Genomic DNA, 21,730 nt, shown 5'->3' on the forward strand with positions numbered 1-21,730 from the left:
CCAAAAACCTGTGCACTACATGTACATCAAGTGGCAATGTAAAAATTCAAGCACATGTTTGTATACCCACATTTTGCATGCTCAAAAGTGGCAATTTATACACACCAAAGGTAAATTATGTATTTATTACACATAGTTATATATATATATATTTCCCTACAGCCATGTTTTGTTTAGGAATCTGTTCTTTTACACTTTATCCTGCCTCTTTCTATTCAGCAATCTGCTTTTTGATCATGAAAAGTGTGTAAAGTGTGAAAAAATTAGGTCAACTTTACGTTTTTCTTGATTTTAGATTTATCATTTTAATCAATTTAGTCTCTAATAGAGAACATTCTAAGCATGCTTTAAACTCCAAATAGATTATATTGTAATATATAATTTAGAAATGAATAAAATTGAAATTTAAAATTCTAGCATACAGTATTGCATTTAATTTACACATGAACATGCATAGAATACCAAAATAATTTTAAAATTTTTAGGAAAAAAAAAAAAATCAATAAAATTATATGTCATATTTGATTATTTCTGTACATTTTCTATACGAGCTACATATCACAATAATTAATAGTTGTTTATGCAAGGAAGGTCCTGTTTACAAAACACCGACTTTGTTTGCTACCAGTCACTGGCTCATTTTTACGACATGCATTACCAACAGCTTCAAGTAGATTTGGGTCAGGCTGACTGTCTCTCCTCATTTCCTCAATATGTTGCTCAATCAAGTGAATAACATCATCTGCCCAATGTAACTGCTCTGGTTGATCAGATACGCTTTTGATCACCTAGAAACAGGAAGTACCAAAAAATAAGTATTATTAATAAAAGATTAATATTATTGTTTAATATTATTATTATGTTAATTAATATTAATTACTATTTTTATTCATTTATTTATCATTAAATTAATATTATTATGATTAAGTTATTATTAAATATTATTAAATGCTATATTAATACTGGTATTAATTTATTATTAGTTATTAAAATATGATGCTACCACAAACAACAAAAATTGGAACGAATGAAATAACATTGTGTTATTAAAAAATAATAATATTGTTTAGTATTATTATTATGATAATATACATAAATATTATTTATTCATTCATTTATTCATTCATTTCTCATTAATTATTATTAATTATTATATTAATATAAATATTATTAAGTATTATTATTAATTTTATTAAAATATGATGCTACCACTAAAAAATTAGCCCATGGGAAGCTGATACAAGTAAGTAAGTAGGGACATACTGCAAAGTATGGAATCACACTCGAGTATATATCACTTTTTTATAGCAGGATATAAATCAACTATATACATACTGGTTTTCAATTTGGTCTACTGTCACACACACATTATCACCTCATTGAATAATCCATGCATACAACTCTCAACTCAAATATTGATAAATGCACATAACCAAAGTCAAACTATCTAGATAGGAGTGACAATTTATTGACTGTTAGGTATAAAACAACTCCAACCTGTAGCAATAGGTGTACTGCAAGGTATAGAGCACTTGACCTGAAAAAGAGAAAATTTATTTATTACATAAATTAATTGTTTCCAGACTTGTATCCTAAAAATCATGTGTTCTGATTGGCTGGGTGAGGAGGCAGTATTTTTTATCTCTGACCAAGGTCCAGTATCCTGGGATAAAGGATTGCTAAATGACAAAAAATTCCAAAACAAGATAAAAACTAAATGGGGAAAACAAATAAATGAGTTATTTACCGGCCTATAGTCTGGGTGGATATGGGAAAACTTTGCCCTTGGCCTTGAAGACAGAACCTTACCCTAATGGCCTTAAAAACTTGGACACAGTTTTTTCCTATCCAGACCTCTTTACCAGTAAAATAATATAAAACCTCTATATATGTTTTTAAAGGACAAATGGTTACACAATGAATCAGACTGTGCCAAGTGTCTGCAACAAATTTAAAACATCTACACATGTGTTTGTACAGTACAGCCTGCCAGAAGTTTTTAAGGGTCAACTGTGTGTGTCGCGCATGGACTCCGTGCATGGGATCAGCTTGTACACGTGGGATCTGTTCATACGGGTGTATCCCGTCTGTACGAGAGGGAAAAGTTAATGAGGTCCCACGCAGCATAAGAGCTGTAAGTAACGTATGACATCATGATGACAATTACAAAAAAAACTATACTAACTTTTCCTCAATTTGTCTGGAGTCTGAGGGAGTGTACATGGCTTCCACCAATTCATCAACCCTGCAAATGTACCCAAAAGCCTTGACTTTATTAACTGTAAAATTTCAATTCTTGTATCCAAAACTTCCCACTCTCAGGACACTTTAACTCTTAAAATTTTTTTTAGAGCAAAAAAATGCTGCACAATTGTCATGACACTACACAATTTGGTAGGGTTACTAGAATAACACAGAGTAATTTTTCATCCAGGCCCTTTCTAGATCAAATTAGAATTTAGAAGTTGAATTTTGCAGACTTTGACTTTGACAGACCATGCAATTTTTCATTGCTAAAAATTTTAAAACTGAATTGTGGGGTAGAGGTAAGTGAAAATGAATTTAAAGGAATCTTACTTTGGACCAATATGTCTTGCTGATGCCATTATCTGCTTCATGCCATCCTGGGATTTTATCTTGGGTCCATTCTCTACTGTATACGCTACCAGTTTTTCAGTCAATTCATGGCATGTCTGATTATGAACAAGTAAAAAGTTATACAGTATTGCTCAAAAATAGTTCGAGTTTGCCTTTGAATTGAACATGGAGAATCAAAAATTTTGAACATGGAGCTTTCCTTGCATTTATTATGTCAGCAATTTAAACATGAGAGTGTTTCATTGGACATCCAGATGAAAAAATAAGAATTTTTAATTAACATTGTTCGGGATTTACTGGGTAATAGTGACTATTAGCTCCCCAAACCAACTGCTGGCTGACTGTTGGTTGGCAGATTATCAGCAGTTAGTTGACAGGTCATCATTGCTATACTACAGATAATGAGCGACAAATGGTTGACAAATGATTAACATGTAGCCAATAGATGGCTTGGGGTACTAATGGTTAAACTATTACCAGTTAACTGGGGTTTTCAATATTCTAGCTTCAAGCTGCATGCTGAAATTATATTTTTCCGTACCTTTTATAAAATTTACTGCGGCAGTAAAAGACAATTGCGCAACAAGTTGCAATGTTGGAGTTCAGAGAAAATTGAAAACTGCAGTAAAGTGCATTTACCTTTAGAAGTTCCACACAGTGACCAATGAGTCTTCTACAAATGAAAAAATTTAACAAACAATTTATTAAACACTTGAATCAAGGAATTTAGGGATGGTATGTTTTTCATTAGGGGGGGGGGGGGGGGGAGGGCAGGAGGATTTGCAAAAAAAATTTTTGAACATGGTTGTAGCCCTACTTTCACTCAGTAAGAAATTCTAACGCTCCTATTAAGTCTGGAACTATCTTTTTTCAAAATAAAAAGGTTTGACCAACCAAAAAAGTTGAAATCTTTACTTAGGACCCTCCCCTCTGTGTAACACGAGAGAGAACAACACATAGAACCAAACTTGACTCACTTGCTATGCTCTGCACACAGGGCTTGAACCACTGACCCTTTGCACTAAGGCCTTGAATTGAACCCCCCCCCCCCCCCCCCCCCCTTTGTAAAGCTGATCATCTTGTTTCCCTTAAAATCCTGCATCCACCTTGCTTAGGATACTTGCTAGTGATTTATGGATAACATGTTTTATAATTTTCCTAGTGGCTCACAGGAAGCCCAAAAATAAGAAAAGCCAAAAAATAGGATATATTGACTTACTCTGCATCTCCTTGCCAATCAGGATCCAGAAAAATTCCAGACTTAATGAATGAGGAAAAACACAATTATCATAGTTAGTATCTTATCCATTTAGAATTGTGCATGTTCACTATAACCTGCTGATCTGAGAAAAAATATAAGCCAATCAACATTGAGAAAATTTGCAAAACTGAGGTGTCACTTTTCCTCTTGAAATCATGTATTTCCAGGCCACCAAATAAGAAAAAAGGTTGCTAATAAGAGGTTGATGCACAGTAAACACAATAACTAATGAGATTTACATTCTTATTGCAATGGTGGACAGGTTTTTGTTTTTTGCAGGCAATTATTTACAGGCAATTATTTACAGGCAATTATTTACAGGCAATTATTTACAGGCAATTATTTACAGGCTACAGGAGACCTCAGTTTTAGACTGAGAAATGTCCCATTTTTCCTTGTAAACTCTGGGGTGAGTGTTTTGGGATTCCTGAGGGCGCGTAGTTTGAAGCCGAGTAAGCACATCCACAGCAATCCCAAACCACTTGTTTTTAATGAGTCTCAAGGGAAAAGTGGGACCACTTGCAGTCTACCCCAGTTTTGCAGTGACCTCATTCCTACGTCACTATTTCAGATCAGCTTGTATTATACCATGGAAGACAAAGAATTAAAGTGGTATGGAAGTAGGCCACCTGACCCTTTTAATGGTCAATAGTGTAGTTCTAGAAAATATCCATGCCCCACCCCTGGAGGGAATTGGAAATTCTAGGGGGAGGGGGCTCAGTCAAAAAATTACAGAGTTTGTAGATATACCGTTTAATATGTACATATATGCTCACCAGATCTTCATTGGAAAGACAACGTCCAAAGTCTGCATTTATGTTAAAATTAGCACCAATGAGTTCCACCTGCTTTTTGCTAGGATGATAATATTCAAGAGTTAACAAGAATGAAACGAAACAAATCTGCCATAAGTATGTAATTAAGGGATCGTTAGGCAAGAGTTGCTGTATATTTGTAGTTAGTATAAACTTGCTAATGGTCTATCACAAATCCTGCGCTCCCATTGGCTGAGCTACTAGTGGGCTATTACCACCATTTGCATTGCTACGCAGCCACCCCAGACAAAAATCGTGATGTGCCCTTAAGGTATTAGGATACGTTTACGACCACTATGCGCGCAAACTTAAATAATGCGCTGGCTTTATAGTATAACACAAACAAAGTATACATTTTCTGAAAGCTGAGTAAATATAGTTTATGAAGACATCTTCAAAATACGATTTTTTAAATTGTTGTTCACATTATTGTCCTCGAAGCGAAATTTGACTATGCCTCAGTGAAAACGTTAATGGACACTTACATTTTAAGCTATGTTTGCGAAAAATGTCTTAACATACTCAGGAGATAATAAGCTCAAAAGGGTGTCCCAGATTTTTGATATCTGTTTTATATCTCTCGCTATTTTTGATCAAAGTTCGACGATTGCTTTTGGAGTGTTGTTTAGAGTAAAAAGCGTCATAACTTTGGAAAGAAATCAAATTTCAAAAATTGGAGACACCCTTTTTTGTATCATGAGTTACTTTATAAACTGTCCAAATTTTAGAAAAATCGAATGAAATCCAAGGGACTTTTAGCTTTTTGAAGTTGAGGTTTTAGCGGCAAAAAAAATTCGAGAAAAATACATTTCTTTGTTTGGAGCCGGAAGCTGCAGGGAGCCACGATGGTATTGGCCAAAACACCTTGAGCCTTCCATTTTGTCATCACTTGTCAAATTATCTGTTGTTCTGGACGATCGCAATGTAGGATCTTTTTACAAGGACAAAGGAGCATTTGGACTCTACGTTATTGCAAACGACGGGACATTTCCGGTCTTTATAAAGTCACGATTTTGATTTGCCTCAAAATTTTGGCTTTTCCAATCAAAAATTGCAAGAAATTTCACAAACATATGAAAGACAAAAATTTAAAGTAACGAAATTTCAAAAAAAAAAATTTTTTCGAGCAAATCGTCATTTTTCGTATCCTAATACCTTAAAGTTGCAAATTGCAATAGACTGCCGTCAATCAAACACGTTAACGTCATTTACATACGTTTGGATATAGGACCGGATAGGCCCGGTGAGTGTGGCTCATAATACTTGTAAACAATCTACAAGTTTTGGCGCCTTTTGAATCACACGTGCAAATGATGTCAACATGTTTGATTGACAGCAGTCTATTGCAAAGTGCACATCGCGATTTTTGTCTGGGGTGGCCGAGTAGCAATGCAAATGGCGGTAATTAGTGATAAACCATTTTCCAAATCGTTTGTATCCATTTATTTGACCAATTAGTAGATTTATACTAAAACAGACCTCTAGCTCTCAAAACGTGAGACCTTGACCCATGGGCTACTGACTCGTAGACCATTCGGGCTGCGGGTCTGATTGTTAAGCTCAACTAAAACAATTTTTTGTTTTTCAAAAAGAACTACGCGAAAAAGTGTCCACTTATTAAAATTGTGATGCGATTTGAGCTTCTCTTTTTGTCAAACTGAAGTCATGGATACCTCAAGCCTTGTAACAATACACTCCAACATGTCAAAGAAGCCAACATTACGTGCTGCTGATGTATCAACACTGTATAGGTATTCCGAGGGATACTTTATGGAAGTAATATTATTACGTTCTACACTACGCTTGTAAAACTTTGTAATTGTTTCTTTGTCTAAACTTAAGAGATAAGTAATATTATGCTAGTGTGCTCACTTTGAAACTCTCTTGGGATATCCTGCTTCGCTTCGTTGAGCCGTGAAATCGAGTTTTCCACACTTGTGCTTGCAAATTACCATCAGCCCAACAAATGAAGCCATGAATATGACTGCCAGAAGGGCTATAGCTGTGATCATTACTAGAGCCATAGTTCTGGTGGGGGATGCAGTTTATGGTAGGCTTGTGGTTAGAAGTTTATATCGAGAACGACCTAGCAACTCTAGGAGATACGCGAGATGTTACCAAAAACCACAGGAAACCCAATCAGCTGAAACGAGGGCCGATAGTCAGGTTTTCACTGGGTTGCCTGTATCTTGCACAGAGGCCTAGTACAACTGAAGAAGTTTGCAATGTTAGGGGCTGTTTATATGGAGGCGAGCCAGCCCGGTAAGCGGGCTAGCCCGCTTGGCCGATATCTCGGCTCGGCCTCTTTTCGTTGTAAAAAATGCTTTGTGTTTATATGGGGAGACGGGCTGGCCCGCTTACCGAGATCTCGGTTGGGCGGTGCCGAGATCTCGGCAAGCGGGATGGAAAAATTCCCATATAAACGAGCCATCCCGGTAAGCGGGCTGGATTTGATCCTACTGCGCATGCCGCCATGTTCTTTTTTTGATTTTCGCGGGACGAGTTCGTATGCTAACGAGGCTGGATGATCACATGACTGATTTCATCCCGGTAAGCGGGCTGAATTTTCCCATATAAACGCAATCCAAAATTCATCTCGGCCAAGCGGGCTAGCCCGCTTACCGGGTTGGCTCGCTCCATATAAACAGCCCCTTAGCCAAAAGATAATGGAATGTTTCACAGAAAGGAATGATTTCGTTTAACTCGTCTAGGACGATCTTCTCCCTTGAGGTGCTCTCTACATAACATTTAAATAATTGCTAAATAATAACCAATAACTAAATAATTAATAATAAAGAGTGATTGTTAAATAATAACTGCCCTTTTTAGGCTATGAAAAAACAGTTTTGCGTTATGCATGGCATACTACTTGTGAATTTGATTTTGCGTCATGACACAAAAAGATCAAATATCTCAATGTTCTCAGACAGAATCACCAATTAATTTTTTTATCTCTTTACCATCCTTTTTTATTATATTATTTACTGGGGTGGCTTTTATTTTCCTCGTCATGAAATGCAGCAATTGTGCAATAGTACTCAGAAGTCTTAACAACATCATCCACTAGTCCTTTGCGGGCATATGCCGCTCGAGATCCAAGGGCAGTAAATGTTCTTCACAGCGAATTTTGCCAGGAAAGATATGAAAGCATAGCTCTACTTTTCGCGGATCGATATTGCTTATCAGTGACTGATAACGTCAGTTCAAACTTATACAGGAGGCTTATAAGCAACCGACTACAAATAAATCTTTTTTCGCTAAAAATATTGTTTAAGTTGAAGATTTTGAAGATTTAAATCTAATGAAAATTGGATTAAAAAGAAAAGAAAAATCTTATGTGGTTAAGATGGGATTCGAACCCACCAAAAGAAATTAAAAAAAAAAAAAAAAGCGATTCCACTGTGCCATACCCCCGAGACATCCGCAGAGCTGAGGCGGCGTATGGACTTCGGACCTGACGGCGATTAAATCCTTCTGCCCTTGGGTGTACGAATTACGCAAGAAAATGTTCTAGCCGAAGCATCAGGGGAGAGACCAGCCGGCCCCCAGACCATATCGGCTAATCCCTTGCATCTCTGCCACGCACGGAATCGGTTGAAAATGTAATGCTAAAAAGTCTAGTCTATATTCGAGGCATTGTCTTTACGGCTATTGTTATGCTGATTCAGTACCTTGAACCGTGGTCCAGTGGATAAATCGTTGTCATTCTAGATACTGAGCCAAGCTCGTCTGAAGAGGGTTAGCACTTGGATGGGTGACCTAAACATTATACCAACTCACGCTTTTGCTCCTTTTTTCCGTTTTATTTTTTAATAATAAGATATGGAATGGTGAAACTTTTCTACTTTTGATTAACCTATTCCTATCTACCAAAGTCCGTCAAATTGAAATCTAGAAGAGGAAAATCCTTATGCCTTACCTGATTTATATCTTTAGGATTATGCCTTACTTGAACCATGGCTAACTATGCTTGAACTATGAAGAGAATATCACACCTGAACTATAGGAGTATATTAACCTACTTTCAATTATGAGCGAAGAAAAGTTGTACTTTGAGCAAAAAGTATTAATAAGCTATTTGAATTGAGAGATAAGTACGGACACACTGTGCAACAATGCGCGCAGTGTTACATGCGATTGATGTTGCAAGCCATGACACACGACGCAATTTTTTGCACACAACGTTGCTGAAGTAGAAAACTATCCTACTTCAGTAACATTGCCTACAATGTTGCACGTAATGTTGCACCATGTGTCCGTGCTTTTATGATACGCAGACCAAGCGAGCGCAGAGCCAATTAATAATGTTAATAAATGACGTGGCTGTCAATCAACTACATGACGTCATCAATCAGTTAATTATCAGTTCCTTTGTTTTACACTGACGAACCAGTTGTGCTAATTTGAGACAATCAATTTTCGATCAATTCACAAGTTTTGGAGTTCTTTTTTGAGGACTTTTCAAACCTTCATGGCCCTCTGTGTCACTATCACGTGGTAAGTTACATTAACCAGTCACCAAGTTTCTTTAAAATCGTTTTTCAACAGTTGTTCTGACAACAACGTTTTCCTATCATTAATTAACAAACAAACCTTGTTTTTTGATTTGTTGTTCTCAGATGTCAAGAACTTCTTCAGAAGAAGACAAGACAACCGACGGAAGAAGCCCCGCCCCGAGGGACGAGTGGCTAACTTCTTTCAAAGGGTTGTCAGTCTTGTCTTCTATTGCATATTGAACGATGTTGCTGTTGGCGACGATGGTAAGTCCAAACACAACCATTCTATACACAGATACTCTTAATCCTTTTCTTTTTCTAAGCTAAAAAAAAATCAAAAGAAAGGTTAACCAGCAATAAAAATGAAAAATTTTCAGGATATTTTAAATTGAACATTGTTTTAGTAATTGACAAAAAAAATCATTGTTCGATTAACAGAGGTAAAAAAATTTCTGATGACATCATGAATGCTGCTATTCGAAAGAATCAAAGAACAGATCATTACCGCGCGTATATACCATTAGAACATCGGAACTATTCTATAGAACTGACATCAATATCGCATTATTCGTCAGTTGATATGTTCCCCGAAATATATATATTTTAATATTCTTTTTAACTATCTTTGTAACAGAACGAGAAGTAGTCAACGAACCATCTGCACGCACCACCTCAGCCCACAGCAGCAGCACTAAACCTTTGACTATAGCTACTCTGGTTGATCATAGAAGAACCAATCACGAACCTCACCCTTGCCTGACCTCTCTGTCCTCATCCAATACACACTCAACGAGTGTTGGCAGATTGCAGGAGGGTAAGGGTGATGGAAAAACAAGCAAACCAACTGAGAAGAAGAAGAAGAATTGGTTTTCCTGGTTCAAAAAAGAAAGCACAAAGAACAACGTAACAAAAGAACCAGAGAAAAACAACGATGAATCCCCTAAATCGGCCTCTACTAGTACAAAACAAGAAGCAGCAAGTTTATCAGAGTCGAGCTTCAAAATTCTCCAGCTGACGGCCTCTCCTGGTGGGGCAAGGAAGGCTTACACTAGCAGACTCTACTCTCAATCAGTGCGCAAGGCTGACGAGACCCATGAAAAAGTTGGTTCACATTTTGGTAACACCATGATTGATAGTGTGGACCTGGAGAAGAAATCACTTGGCGATGCCGCACACCATGATAATATGGAGGTAAGTAATTGAAGACTAAGACTGCCAAGCATTTGAAGACTTTAATATGTCAACTCCATTGAGTTTCTGCTGTGGGAATCTATTTGTCAATATACTGATGTCATTCCTATAATCTGATTTGTTTTCAGACATTTTCGCTGTCTGATGTCAGTTCTTTTGGAGAAAGTGAGAAGTCAAATTCGGTAAGTATATTAGTAACCAAACAATAAAACAACATTTGATCATTTTTTTCATATCAGTTATCAACTTTTCTGTTTCTCAGTCTTCATCGTTTACTGAAGTATCCTCTCTGAGTTCAGGTGAAATATCTGATTGTTGTGGACTAAGTGATGGTCATCTTCCACCATCCAAGTCCTCTTCAATCACAGACTCGTTCACCGATGATGGACAGGACCACATCCAAGTATCCACGACTCCTGTGGTTGAGGGAACCCTGTCTGCCAGTAGTGATGCATCAGAGAGTGACGATATTCCTGTTGGTGAAACACACGGATTGGAGAGTAAGGTAATTCCAACAACCTGCTCTTCTGGTAGTGCTGCCACTTCTGGAGACAATGATACCTTAGACAGTACTAACATTGAGGTACCAGGTGACGCCCCAAATGTTGCAGTAGATAAAGAGGCACCCTCCTTCTCTGAGGGTGCTGACATCTCAGTAGACATTGATGCGTCACCAAGCTGTACTGATGTCCAAGTACTCACAGATGCCCCTAATACTGTTGAGACTTTGGATAGTACTGATAGATTTGGTGAAGTACCAGGTGGGACGATCACCGACGTCTACTCTTTGATCAGACGGACGTTAAACCTGGGTCTGCCGAAGCCTCGCGACCCTGTTCCAAGGGATGCCTGTGATGGACATGATGACAACAAGTCAGCAGAGCCTCATCGTAGACTCGTTCACCGATGATGGACAGGACCACATCCAAGTATTCAAGACTCTTGTAGTTGAGGGAAAGCAGCAGTATGGGGGACTCGCGGTCACCCCCCGGAATTACGCGGGTACTACCCGCCCTCACGTACGAGGGTCCCCTGCGGGTATTACCCGTAAGGTCGCTATGGGTATTGCCTGTGTGATTCGATTCCAAAAGCTGCGTATGGGTTTTACTGGTGCTCCGCATTACTAAAAGTTAAAATATTTGTTCTATATACGATGCATGAATGTAAAGAGTTTGCTTATTATAAGAGTATATTTTTGCCCATTGTTTCGGCAACCATTTTCGGCTACCTTTTCTACTCCCACACGGGCTTTCCTCGTAGGCACATTTTTGCACAAAGTAGTATTTTTTGTGCCCTCTGCGCTGGTAGCAAGCACCAGGAATGTCCGTGGTGCGAATTGCCTCTCCTTTTTGTATGGGTCCCAAAACGAGCCCCTCGTAGCAAGGGAGGCGATTCACCTCCCTTCTACTAGTAGCCAAAAACCTTCGACGCCCTATATATACATGGAAGAGCAAAAGAGTATTTCGGCAACATTGCAAGAAATGGGCATACGTGCAAAAAATAGGGTGTTGGCACATTTGCTGTTGGACAACGCATACGATGGAAATCTACTACCAGACATATCCAAGTGCGACTATTTGCGCGGAAACGAAGGTACTACCAGCCTGCAGCCGCTGTCCGGGCTACCACCGTTCGTAGACGATGTGTTTGTATACGGGTTTGTCGCAGAGAACGACATGTATGGACGTATATGCAGAAACGCAAAAACGCTGGTCTCCAAAATATCCACTGCGGCACAGGAAGCCTTTGGTACGTTCCTACATGTCCAAATAGTACACAGCTGCAGACAAGGAAAAATAGTAGACCGCGTCTCCCACATGGCAGCCAAGTGGTCCAGTTTGCACGGAGAACCTGCAGCGGTATTTGTAGCCAAAGTGGACACCTCGGAATTGTCCATAGAAACCGTGGAGGAAAAGATACCCAAGTTTGCTACTTTGCTAGATGCGCACGGGTATGGTATCTATTCCGTAGACTACACACAAGATTTCTCTGGTACTTTGGATAGAAAAGCTTTGGTGCGCAGATTGTTGCACCAGGGAGAACTGGGTGGACGCAAAGGTACTATTTTGGACAACACGCACCAAGTAGGCGGGCATGTTTGTACTTGGATGGAAGACGGGAAACGTACAAAAATATACAACAAAATAGTATCCAACTTCGAGGCTGGAGAAGTGCAAAACCCAGTAGGCGCAAAGTTGGCAGAGTACGTGGATTGTCCGAACGACCACCTGCGTAGGACATTCCTGCATCCAGACGTGCAGAAAAGAGGATGCAGCAGAGTGGAAATATCCATCTACGGCAGGGATTTCTCCAAAGAACACACCAATGCCATCGCGGGGACTATAGAGCCTCTAGCAGACATATTCGTAGTACAACCCCCAAAAAATATGTGGTTGGCGCTTGCGGAACACTTGGATAGATGTTTGTGTATTTGCTGCGAGGAGACAAAAGAAATCTTCCTAGCTTGGTACTGCCACGCAACAACGGGGCGCATAGCTGGCATACGCGTACGGGGCAACGAAAAATGGGAACAATGCGTACTTTGGACCATTGCAGAGTTTGGCCTGCGCAAATGCCCCATATTCCGCATAGATGTGCGAGGATTGGACCCAGTGGAGATAGCACCGCTGCGATGCTACACGAAAGATTCCCCTACCGTGTTGGCAGAGTCTAAAAAGCCCACCCGCGTACACAAAGATCCTCCTACTATCGCAGACTTTCTCCCAACTACGGAACACGTGGAGTGGGTTTGGCGCACGAAGAAGGCACAAAGGATAGGCATAGAAAAGAGTCTCTTCGGAATACTAGAAGTGCCTACGGACCGCAGGATATCCTTCCTGTCCAAGAGAAAACGACAGCAAAGATTGGAAGACATACGGGTCGAAGCCACAAGAAGATACCACGCAGAACTGTCGGAACAAAGGCAGTCCATCCTGCGGCAGAAGGAAGAGGACAGGAAGAAAATAGAAAAAGAATTGGAAAAGTACAGGAAAACATTGGATAGAATTTCCAGGAGAACCAACAATCTGCGTAGATTGTTCTTTGGAGAGGAAAGCCCGTTTGGTCCAGGGACGCCTAGGGCCAAAGTGCATAGGATGGACCAAATACCAGCAGGAGACTACAAGATACTAGGATATGCGATCCCCAGAGACTTGGATGCCAACTGGTTGGCAAGAGGGCACCGCGTAGTATTGCGAAGGAATAGAAAAACTTCTGTAGCATGGGCCACGGAAGCCCTATTGGAAGCGTGTGCGGCTGGAAAGTTCGAAGTAAACGGCAACATACGCGCTGCCATACCAGGAGAAGAAATATTGGTGGAGTGGCAGAACAACATAGCCACTGCCTTCGTGCCCGAAGGACCTGGTTTGGATACGTACTACGAATTGGCTAGAAAAGTAGAACATCCCAAACACCCGGAAAGACTACTAGAAGTGCCTGCGCCGCCCAACAAAGAATGTGTACAGGCGCTACATATGCATCCAGGCGAATACCAATGCTGGAAGTACGCCAAAACCGCCTACAGAAAAAAAGAAAGGACAATCCTATTCCTTTCGGAGAAATGTCCAGAGTGCGTATTGGAGGGCTGCACGGTAGAACATGCTACCACTCCAGTCTGGGGGCATTTCCTGGACGAGCAAAAGATAGACTGGACGCAGCAGCCGCCGTTGTACTGCAAGATAGGTAGAGAAAAAACTACCAAAGCAAAGAAGAAAGACCGACTGGTGCACGTGTCTACTCCATCTCCGGAATCCTAGAATTTCTCTGCGGTTTCGTATCCTCCGCTGGATGTCTGTAGTAGACTACTTTGGGTGGTTGCATGCGCGCCCAAACGATGGCAGCAATGCCCAAGGCGGCAAATAGCACATTGCCGGCTATTTGCCAGTCTATTTTCGTGGATACTTCCTCTACTTCGTCGGACAGATCCTCTGCGTCTATTTTCTCGAACGAATCCCCCATGTCGTCTTCCTGGTCCATCTTGGCTAGCAATTCCTCCTTTGCGTTCTGTAGTTCTTCTCTAGCTTTTTGGAGATCGTCCAGGACTATAGCAAAGGAATCCTGCACTTCTAGGAAATGTTTCTGCAAATCCGTAGTAGGTGGTTTTTCGGGGATTGCTACCTCCAAACCATTTTCCCGCTCTATCCTGCGTATCTTTGGTATGCCTATGCCGTACTTTTTGGCTACCTTCTGCAGCCCTACGCCATTTCTCCTATCTTCCAACAATCCTGCGATTTCTTCCTCGGATAGTATTTTGGGTGTTGCCATATATCTATGGATCCATAGGAGTATAGGTATATAGATGTATCTCTACATAGCCATAGGTATAGCCAGCTACATGCTAGGAAAACAAAGGACGACGCAAATACTTCTGGAGATCTTAGAAGGTCTCTACAGACTTCGCATACCGGGCTACGTAGCAACTTTGGCGCAGCTACCGCGGCAATAGTTGGATATCCATTCGAAAAACTCTCTCTTCTTCCATATATCTAGTAGGGGGCACTGGTTCGATGCCCCTTTGCTACCAAGAGCGGTGGTTCGCACCACGGACATTCCTGGTGCTTGCTACCAGCGCAGAGGGCACAAAAAATACTACTTTGTGCAAAAATGTGCCTACGAGGAAAGCCCGTGTGGAAGTAGAAAAGGTAGCCGAAAATGGTTGCCGAATTAATGGGCAAAAATATACTCTTATAAAGCACTTTACACAGAAGTCATAAACAAACTCTTTACATTCGTGCATCGTATATAGAACAAATATTTTAACTTAGTAATGCGGGGCACCAGTAAAACCCGTAGAGAGCTTTTGGAATCGAATCACACAGGCAATACACATAGCGACCTTACGGGTAATACCCGCGGGGGACCCTCGTACGTAGTAGTACCCGCATAATTCCGGGGGGTGACCGCGAGTCCCCCTTACTGCTGCTGGGAACCATGTCTGCCAGTAGTGATGCATCAGAGAGTGACGACATTCCTTCTGGAACACATGGCTTGGAGAGTAAGGTAATTCCAACAACCTGCTCTTCTGGTAGTGCTGCCACTTCTGGAGACAATGTACCAGGTGACGCCCCAAATGTTGCAGTAGATAAAGAGGCACCCTCCTTCTCTGAGGGTGCTGACATATCAGTAGACACTGATGCGTCGCCAAGCTGTACTAAAGTCCAAGTACCCACTGATGCCCCTAATACTGTTGAGACTTTGGATAGTACTGATAGATTTGGTGTACCAGGTGGGACGATCAACAACGTCTACTCTTTGATCAGACGAACGTTAAACCTGGGTCTGCCGAAGCCTCGCGACCCTGTTCCAAGGGATGCCTGTGATGGACATGATGACAACAAGTCAGCAGAGCCTCATCGTAGACCATCAACAACAGCTGGTCTTAAAGAAACCCAAAATAGTGATGTAGTCCCAGAGCACACCACACCCAGCCTACACAAACTGCATACAGTGGCCTGAACACCACGTCAACACCGAGGTGCTTCTTGGGTTAAAGGCACCCAAGAATTCCTTCAGGGCTCTCGCGGTTCTGAAATTTAGAGAGGAAGAATCCTTAGACTTGGGCAACAACGTGTCTCTGAATACCGGTGCCCTTTCATCTCCAGCAGACAAAGATCATTTGTCTGGTTCGATTGAGACAGAATCAGAGATGCCTGTTGATTCTGGGGTCGGTTCAAGTGGGTTCTGCAAGTCTTCAGAAGGCTAAAGAAATTTTTCTATTATGTCACAGCTCCGAAAAATTCTTTTACTTACTAGATATTTTTAAATATCTAATAATCTACTATTTTTCAATGCTTTTTTTAATTTATAACGACGCAAAGAATGCAAAACTGGTAAATAAATAAACAGTAAATGTTTGAGAGTTGCGTGTGTCAGTGTGAGCAATTGCGATTAAAACAGAAAGAAGAAAAACGACTGTTTTTTGTATGTTGGTTTTTCGGGAGGATGGTTTGGGTAATGTAAATAAATAAGTAGCGACTGCAAGCTATTATATATATTTTTTACTCTTATGAGATATAGCAGAGAAGAAAGATTTTAAAAATCTGGACAACATAACGGGACAGGTGTTCCGATGTCGTTAATTTTTCTGGATATATTCACTGTTGACAATGATATCAAAAAGTTCTTATCGAGATCTCGTACATTTTACTCGACAATTTATGTTTACGTGGTCTACCGCTCTTCCTATGAGTAAAACTGCTTTGAACATTTTTAGGAATTTGGAAAGAGTCGGTCGGCATAACGTACGGAAGCCAATAGTTAGAGGACATTGCTGCAAATAAAACGAAAGAAAACGTCTTATTAGTTAATCTTTTCTCGGGAGGCATTTTAAATCAAAAACTTTACACACTTGATTTTACCAATCGAGATTGCTTACTCTGAATATATGTGCAAAAAGGAATCTTTCTCAAAAAAGGAAGTACCAAATTGATTATGATATGCACATTATCTGGATAGGGTGGGATACAAAATCAATAACAGAGATTACGCAAAAAAAAAGAAAAAAAAAAAACGATTCCACTGTGCCATACCCCCGAGACATCCGCAGAGCTGAGGCGGCGTATGGACTTCGGACCTGACGGCGATTAAATCCTTCTGCCCTTGGGTGTACGAATTACGCAAGAAAATGTTCTAGCCGAAGCATCAGGGGAGAGACCAGCCGGCCCCCAGACCATATCGGCTAATCCCTTGCATCTCTGCCACGCACGGAGTCGGTTGAAAATGTAATGTTAAAAAGTCTAGTCTATTCGCTGAATTGTCTTCACAGCTATTGTTATGCTGATTCACCTGGAACCGTGGTCCAGTGGATAAATCGTTGTCATTCTAGATACTGAGTCAAGCTCGTCTGAGGAGGGTTAGCACTTGGATGGGTGACCTAATTATACCAACTCACGCTTTTGTGCCTTTTTTCCCTTTTTTTTTTGTTTTTTGTTTTTTGTTTTGTTTTGTTTTGTTTTTGATTTTTGATTTTTGTTTTTAAATAATAGAATATAGAATAGTGAAACTTTTGTGTTTTTGAGTGACCTGCTCCTATCTACCAAAATCAGTCAAATATTGAAATCTAGCAAAATCCGGTTTAAAGCAGTATTCTTTGCGAGTCAGATATCGGTAATCACTTGATAATATATATTACTCAATTGAACCATGGCTAACTATGCCTGAACTATGAAGAGAATATCACACCTGAACTAGGAGTATATTAACCTACTTTTAATTATGAGCGAAGAAAAGTTGTGCTTTGAGCAAAAAATATTAGAAAGCTATTTGAATGTTTTTGCGCGCAATATTGCATGCAATCGATGTTGCGAGCCATGACACACGACGCAATTTGTGGCAGGCAACGTTACTGAAGTAAAAAACTATCCTACGTCAGTAACATTGCCTGCAATGTTGCGCGCAATGTTACATAGTGTGTCCGTGCCTTTATGATACGCAGACCAAGCGAGCGCAACCATTTTTAGTCATATTTCTGTTGATAGCAAGAACCGTCCCTGGAGCTTCAACGGTCCTTTCCCTGGATGCAAACTGATTTTATGTTGAAGATATCTGTTCACGTCCTCGGGAACCCAGGGGCAAAATTCTGTAGGTTGTTTTTCGCTAGAAGGACCATTTCCATAATCTGGTAATTATGTAGTGTTTAAAAAACGAGTAGGAGTGTTTTATCAGGTATAAAAGCACGAGGCGTAGCCGAGTGCTTTTATACCTGATAAAACACGATCTACGAGTTTTTTGAACTGCTTAAAACACTCATGAACAATTTATAAGATTTTGGTTCAACTAGAGCCACCATACACGTCACGAACATGGATTTTTATACTTCGATAGAGATTTGACGTCACGGGCATGCGCAACCAGATTCAATAGAAGCTCCCACACGTTGGATATTGCGTGTCAAGGCAAAGACAGGCATGTTAGTCAAAGATTTTTAGGGTTGACTATGGCCTTGATGAGGCTCTAAGTCTTCATCTAAACTTGGATGCATACTTCATCCCTGATGAAGTCATCCTCATAGTATTCGAGTGGTCTTTATATAAAGACACATGTGTCTTTATATAAAATCACTTGAATACTAATGAAGAGGACTTTATCGGGTATAAAGGTTCATGCACGTGTAACCAAGTTGAAAACATACTGGTTGAAGATTTATTCGAGTTTGTTGCCTTATGTTTGTACTAGCCATATTTGGAATGATGATGTAAGTGATCACGCAACAGTATTCGTAATTTGAAAAATAAATCAGTTCTGCTCCAGATTTTGTGCTGTTTAGTTGTGTTTTTGTTTAGTCCAAGTTTTAGTTTTAGTTTCACTTCTTTTCCTGCGACCTATCTTGGAAAAGACCTGCAATGAGTTTCATCATCTTTGCCGTTCAACATCCACTTGGTCACACACGTGACGTGTATGGTGGCTCTAATTGGACCATAAGCTTATGAATTATTAATGAGTGTTTTAAATGTTTATAAATGTAAGATTAAGGATAAAAAGCGTAGATTTTTCAGAGTATCACTAGTTATAGGCCACGAGAGGGCGACTTTTTCACATCCACTGAAAGAACCTTTCTCATAATCGAAAAATTTCATATGTTTTGGTCAACGCAAATCACAACACAATAAATGAAATAGATAAAAAGGAACTTGATGGACGAAGAATGTTTTTTACCATATAGAACAGAATATTATGCTGAGAGCATAGTGACATTTATGTCGAAACATTATACTGTTGTTAGATCCGGTAATCCAACTATATAAAACAGCATATCCCAGATCAACCAATAGGATGCATGAATACTGGTACGTAGCCGTACTTCAAAGAACCACGAGGCCTCTTTCCTATTATTCTCGCAGTCAAGCAAATCACTTTAAAAATTCACCCACCACCTCCCCTGCGGCCTAACCGTTGGATTATCGTATTTAGTTATTCTAGGTGTGGCGTGTTTATTCTCGCCCCACCTTTGCCGAAGACATCGCTTCTTTCGGTTTTGGTATTTTGAACGACTGTATAATATGTTTATTGATTATTAAACTTGCCACTAGCGTGGCCAAAATTAATCCAAAACCGATGTAATCCTGTCTTCTCTTTTGCAAACTAGTGCGTCGCGATGCAGGGTTCGGACGCTAGTTAAACGTTTGTATAAAAAAACTTGCAGAATGTTTCGACATAAAAGCTTTTGTGAGCTGCGCGTTGTGTGCATAGAAGATTGAATGTAGAAGTGAAAAATGTTTCCAATCACCTGCGAAAGCGCTAGAACGACTCAAGACTCAAATACAGATTAATTGATCGATTTAATCAACCTAACTATAAGTTTGATTGAATAAGTGAGCCAATTAATAATGTTAATAAATGACGTGGCTGTCAATCAAGCACATGACGTCATCAATCAGTTAATTATCAGTTCCTTTGTTTTTACACTGACCACCAGTTGTGCTAATTTGAGAGAATCAATTCTCGATCAATTCACAAGTTTTGGAGTTCTTTTTCGAGGCCTTTTCAAACCTTCATGGCCCTCTGTGTCACTATCACGTGGTAAGTTACATTAACCAGTCACCAAGTTTCTTTAAAATTGATTTTCAACAGTTGTTCTGTCAACAGGCTTTTCCTATCATTAATTAACAAACAAACCTTGTTTTTGATTTGTTGTTTTCAGAGATGTTATGAACTTCTTCAGAAGAAGACAAGAAAACAGACGAAAGAAGCCACACCCCGAGGGACGAGTGGCTAACTTCTTTCAAGGGGTTGTCAGTCTTGTCTTCTATTGCATCTTGAACGATGCTGCTGGGGGTGACGATGGTAAGTCCAAACACATTCAATTCACATTCCATTCAATATACAGATACTCTTAATCCTTTTTTTTCGAAGCTAAAAAAATCAAAAGCAAGGTTCACCAGCTTATAAAACTAAAAATTTTCAGGATATTTTAGATTGAAGATTGTTTTTAATTGACAAAAAAAATAATCGTTCGATTTACGGAGGTAACAAAAATTTCTGATGACATCATGAATGCTGCTATTCGAAAGAATCAAAGAACAGATCATTACCGCACGTCTACACCATTAGAACATCGGACCTATTCTATACAACATCAACATCGCATTATTCGTCAGTCGATAAGTTTCCTGAAATATTTTTTTAAATATATTTTTTAACCATCTTTGTAACAGAACGAGAAGTAGTCAACGAACCATCTGCACGCACCACCTCCGCCCACAGCAGCAGCACTAAACCTTTGACTATAGATACTCTGGTTGATCATAGAAGAACCAATCACGAACCTAACCCTTGCCTGACCTCTCTGTCCTCATCCAATACACACTCACCGAGTGTTGGCAGGTTGCAGGAGTGCAAGGGTGATGGAAAAGCAAGAAAACCAACTGAGAAGAAGAAGAAGAATTGGTTTTCCTGGTTCAAAAAAGGAAGCAAAAAGAACAACAAAACAAAAGAACCAGAGAAAAACAACGATGAATCACCTAAATCGGCCTTTACTAGTACAAAACAAGAACCAGCGAGTTTGTCTGAGTCGAGCTTCAAAATTCTCCAGCTGACAGCCTCTCCTGGTGGGGCAAGGAAGGCTTACACCAGCAGACTCTACTCTCAATCAGTGTGTAAGGCTGACGAGACCCATGAATACGTTTGTACAAGTATTAGTAACACCATGAGTGATGTGGACCTGGAGGAAAAATCACTTGGTGATGCCATACACCATGATAAAATGGAGGTAAGTAATTTAAGATTAAGGCTGTCATGCATATGAGAACTTTGATAATATGTGAGCTCCATTGAGTTTCTACTGTGGGAATCCATTTGTCAATATACTGATGTCATTCCTATAATCTGATTTGTTTTCAGACATTTTCGCTGTCTGATGTCAGTTCTTTTGGGGAAAGTGAGAAGTCAAATTCGGTAAGTATATTAGTAACCAAACAATAAAACAACATTTGATCATTTTTTCATATCAGTTATCAACTTTTTTGTTTCTCAGTCTACATCGTTTACTGAAGTAACCTCTCTGAGTTCAGGTGAAATATCTGATTGTTGGGGACTAAGTGATGGTCATCTTCCACCATCCATGTCCTCTTCAATCACAGACTCGTTCACCGATGATGGACAGGACCACATCCAAGTATCCACGACTCTTGTGGTTGAGGGAACCATGTCTGCCAGTAGTGATGCACCAGAGAGTGACGACACTCCTGTTGAAACACATCGCATGGAGAGTAAGGTAATTCCAGCAACCTGCTCTTCTGGTAGTGCTGATACTTCTGGAGACAATGATACCTTAAACAGTACTAACATTGAGGTACCAGGTGACGTCCCAAATGTTGCAGTAGATAAAGAGGCACCCTCCTTCTCTGAGGGTGCTGACATCTCAGTAGACATTG

The 21,730-nt window shown here is 39.9% G+C and overlaps 1 protein-coding gene across 1 annotated transcript; it reads right to left on the reverse strand.

The window, feature by feature from the left end:
• Window positions 1-106: 106 nt before the first annotated feature.
• Window positions 107-6,796, reverse strand: LOC116305108 (transmembrane protein 98). Its single transcript, XM_031714944.1, has 8 exons — window positions 6,547-6,796; window positions 4,636-4,714; window positions 3,818-3,858; window positions 3,238-3,271; window positions 2,578-2,693; window positions 2,186-2,245; window positions 1,498-1,537; window positions 107-788 (listed from the first exon to the last, which is right to left on the reverse strand). Exons 1-8 carry the CDS (start codon window positions 6,696-6,698, stop codon window positions 579-581), a joined length of 732 nt encoding a protein of 243 aa, XP_031570804.1. The 5' UTR covers window positions 6,699-6,796; the 3' UTR covers window positions 107-578.
• Between the last annotated feature and the right edge of the window lie 14,934 nt (window positions 6,797-21,730).

This window comes from Actinia tenebrosa, unplaced genomic scaffold, assembly GCF_029948245.1.
Source record: "Actinia tenebrosa isolate PJP-AT-01 unplaced genomic scaffold, QUT_ActTen_1.0 PGA_scaffold4__44_contigs__length_22323623, whole genome shotgun sequence".
In the NCBI taxonomy this organism is placed as follows: Eukaryota; Metazoa; Cnidaria; class Anthozoa; order Actiniaria; family Actiniidae; genus Actinia; species Actinia tenebrosa.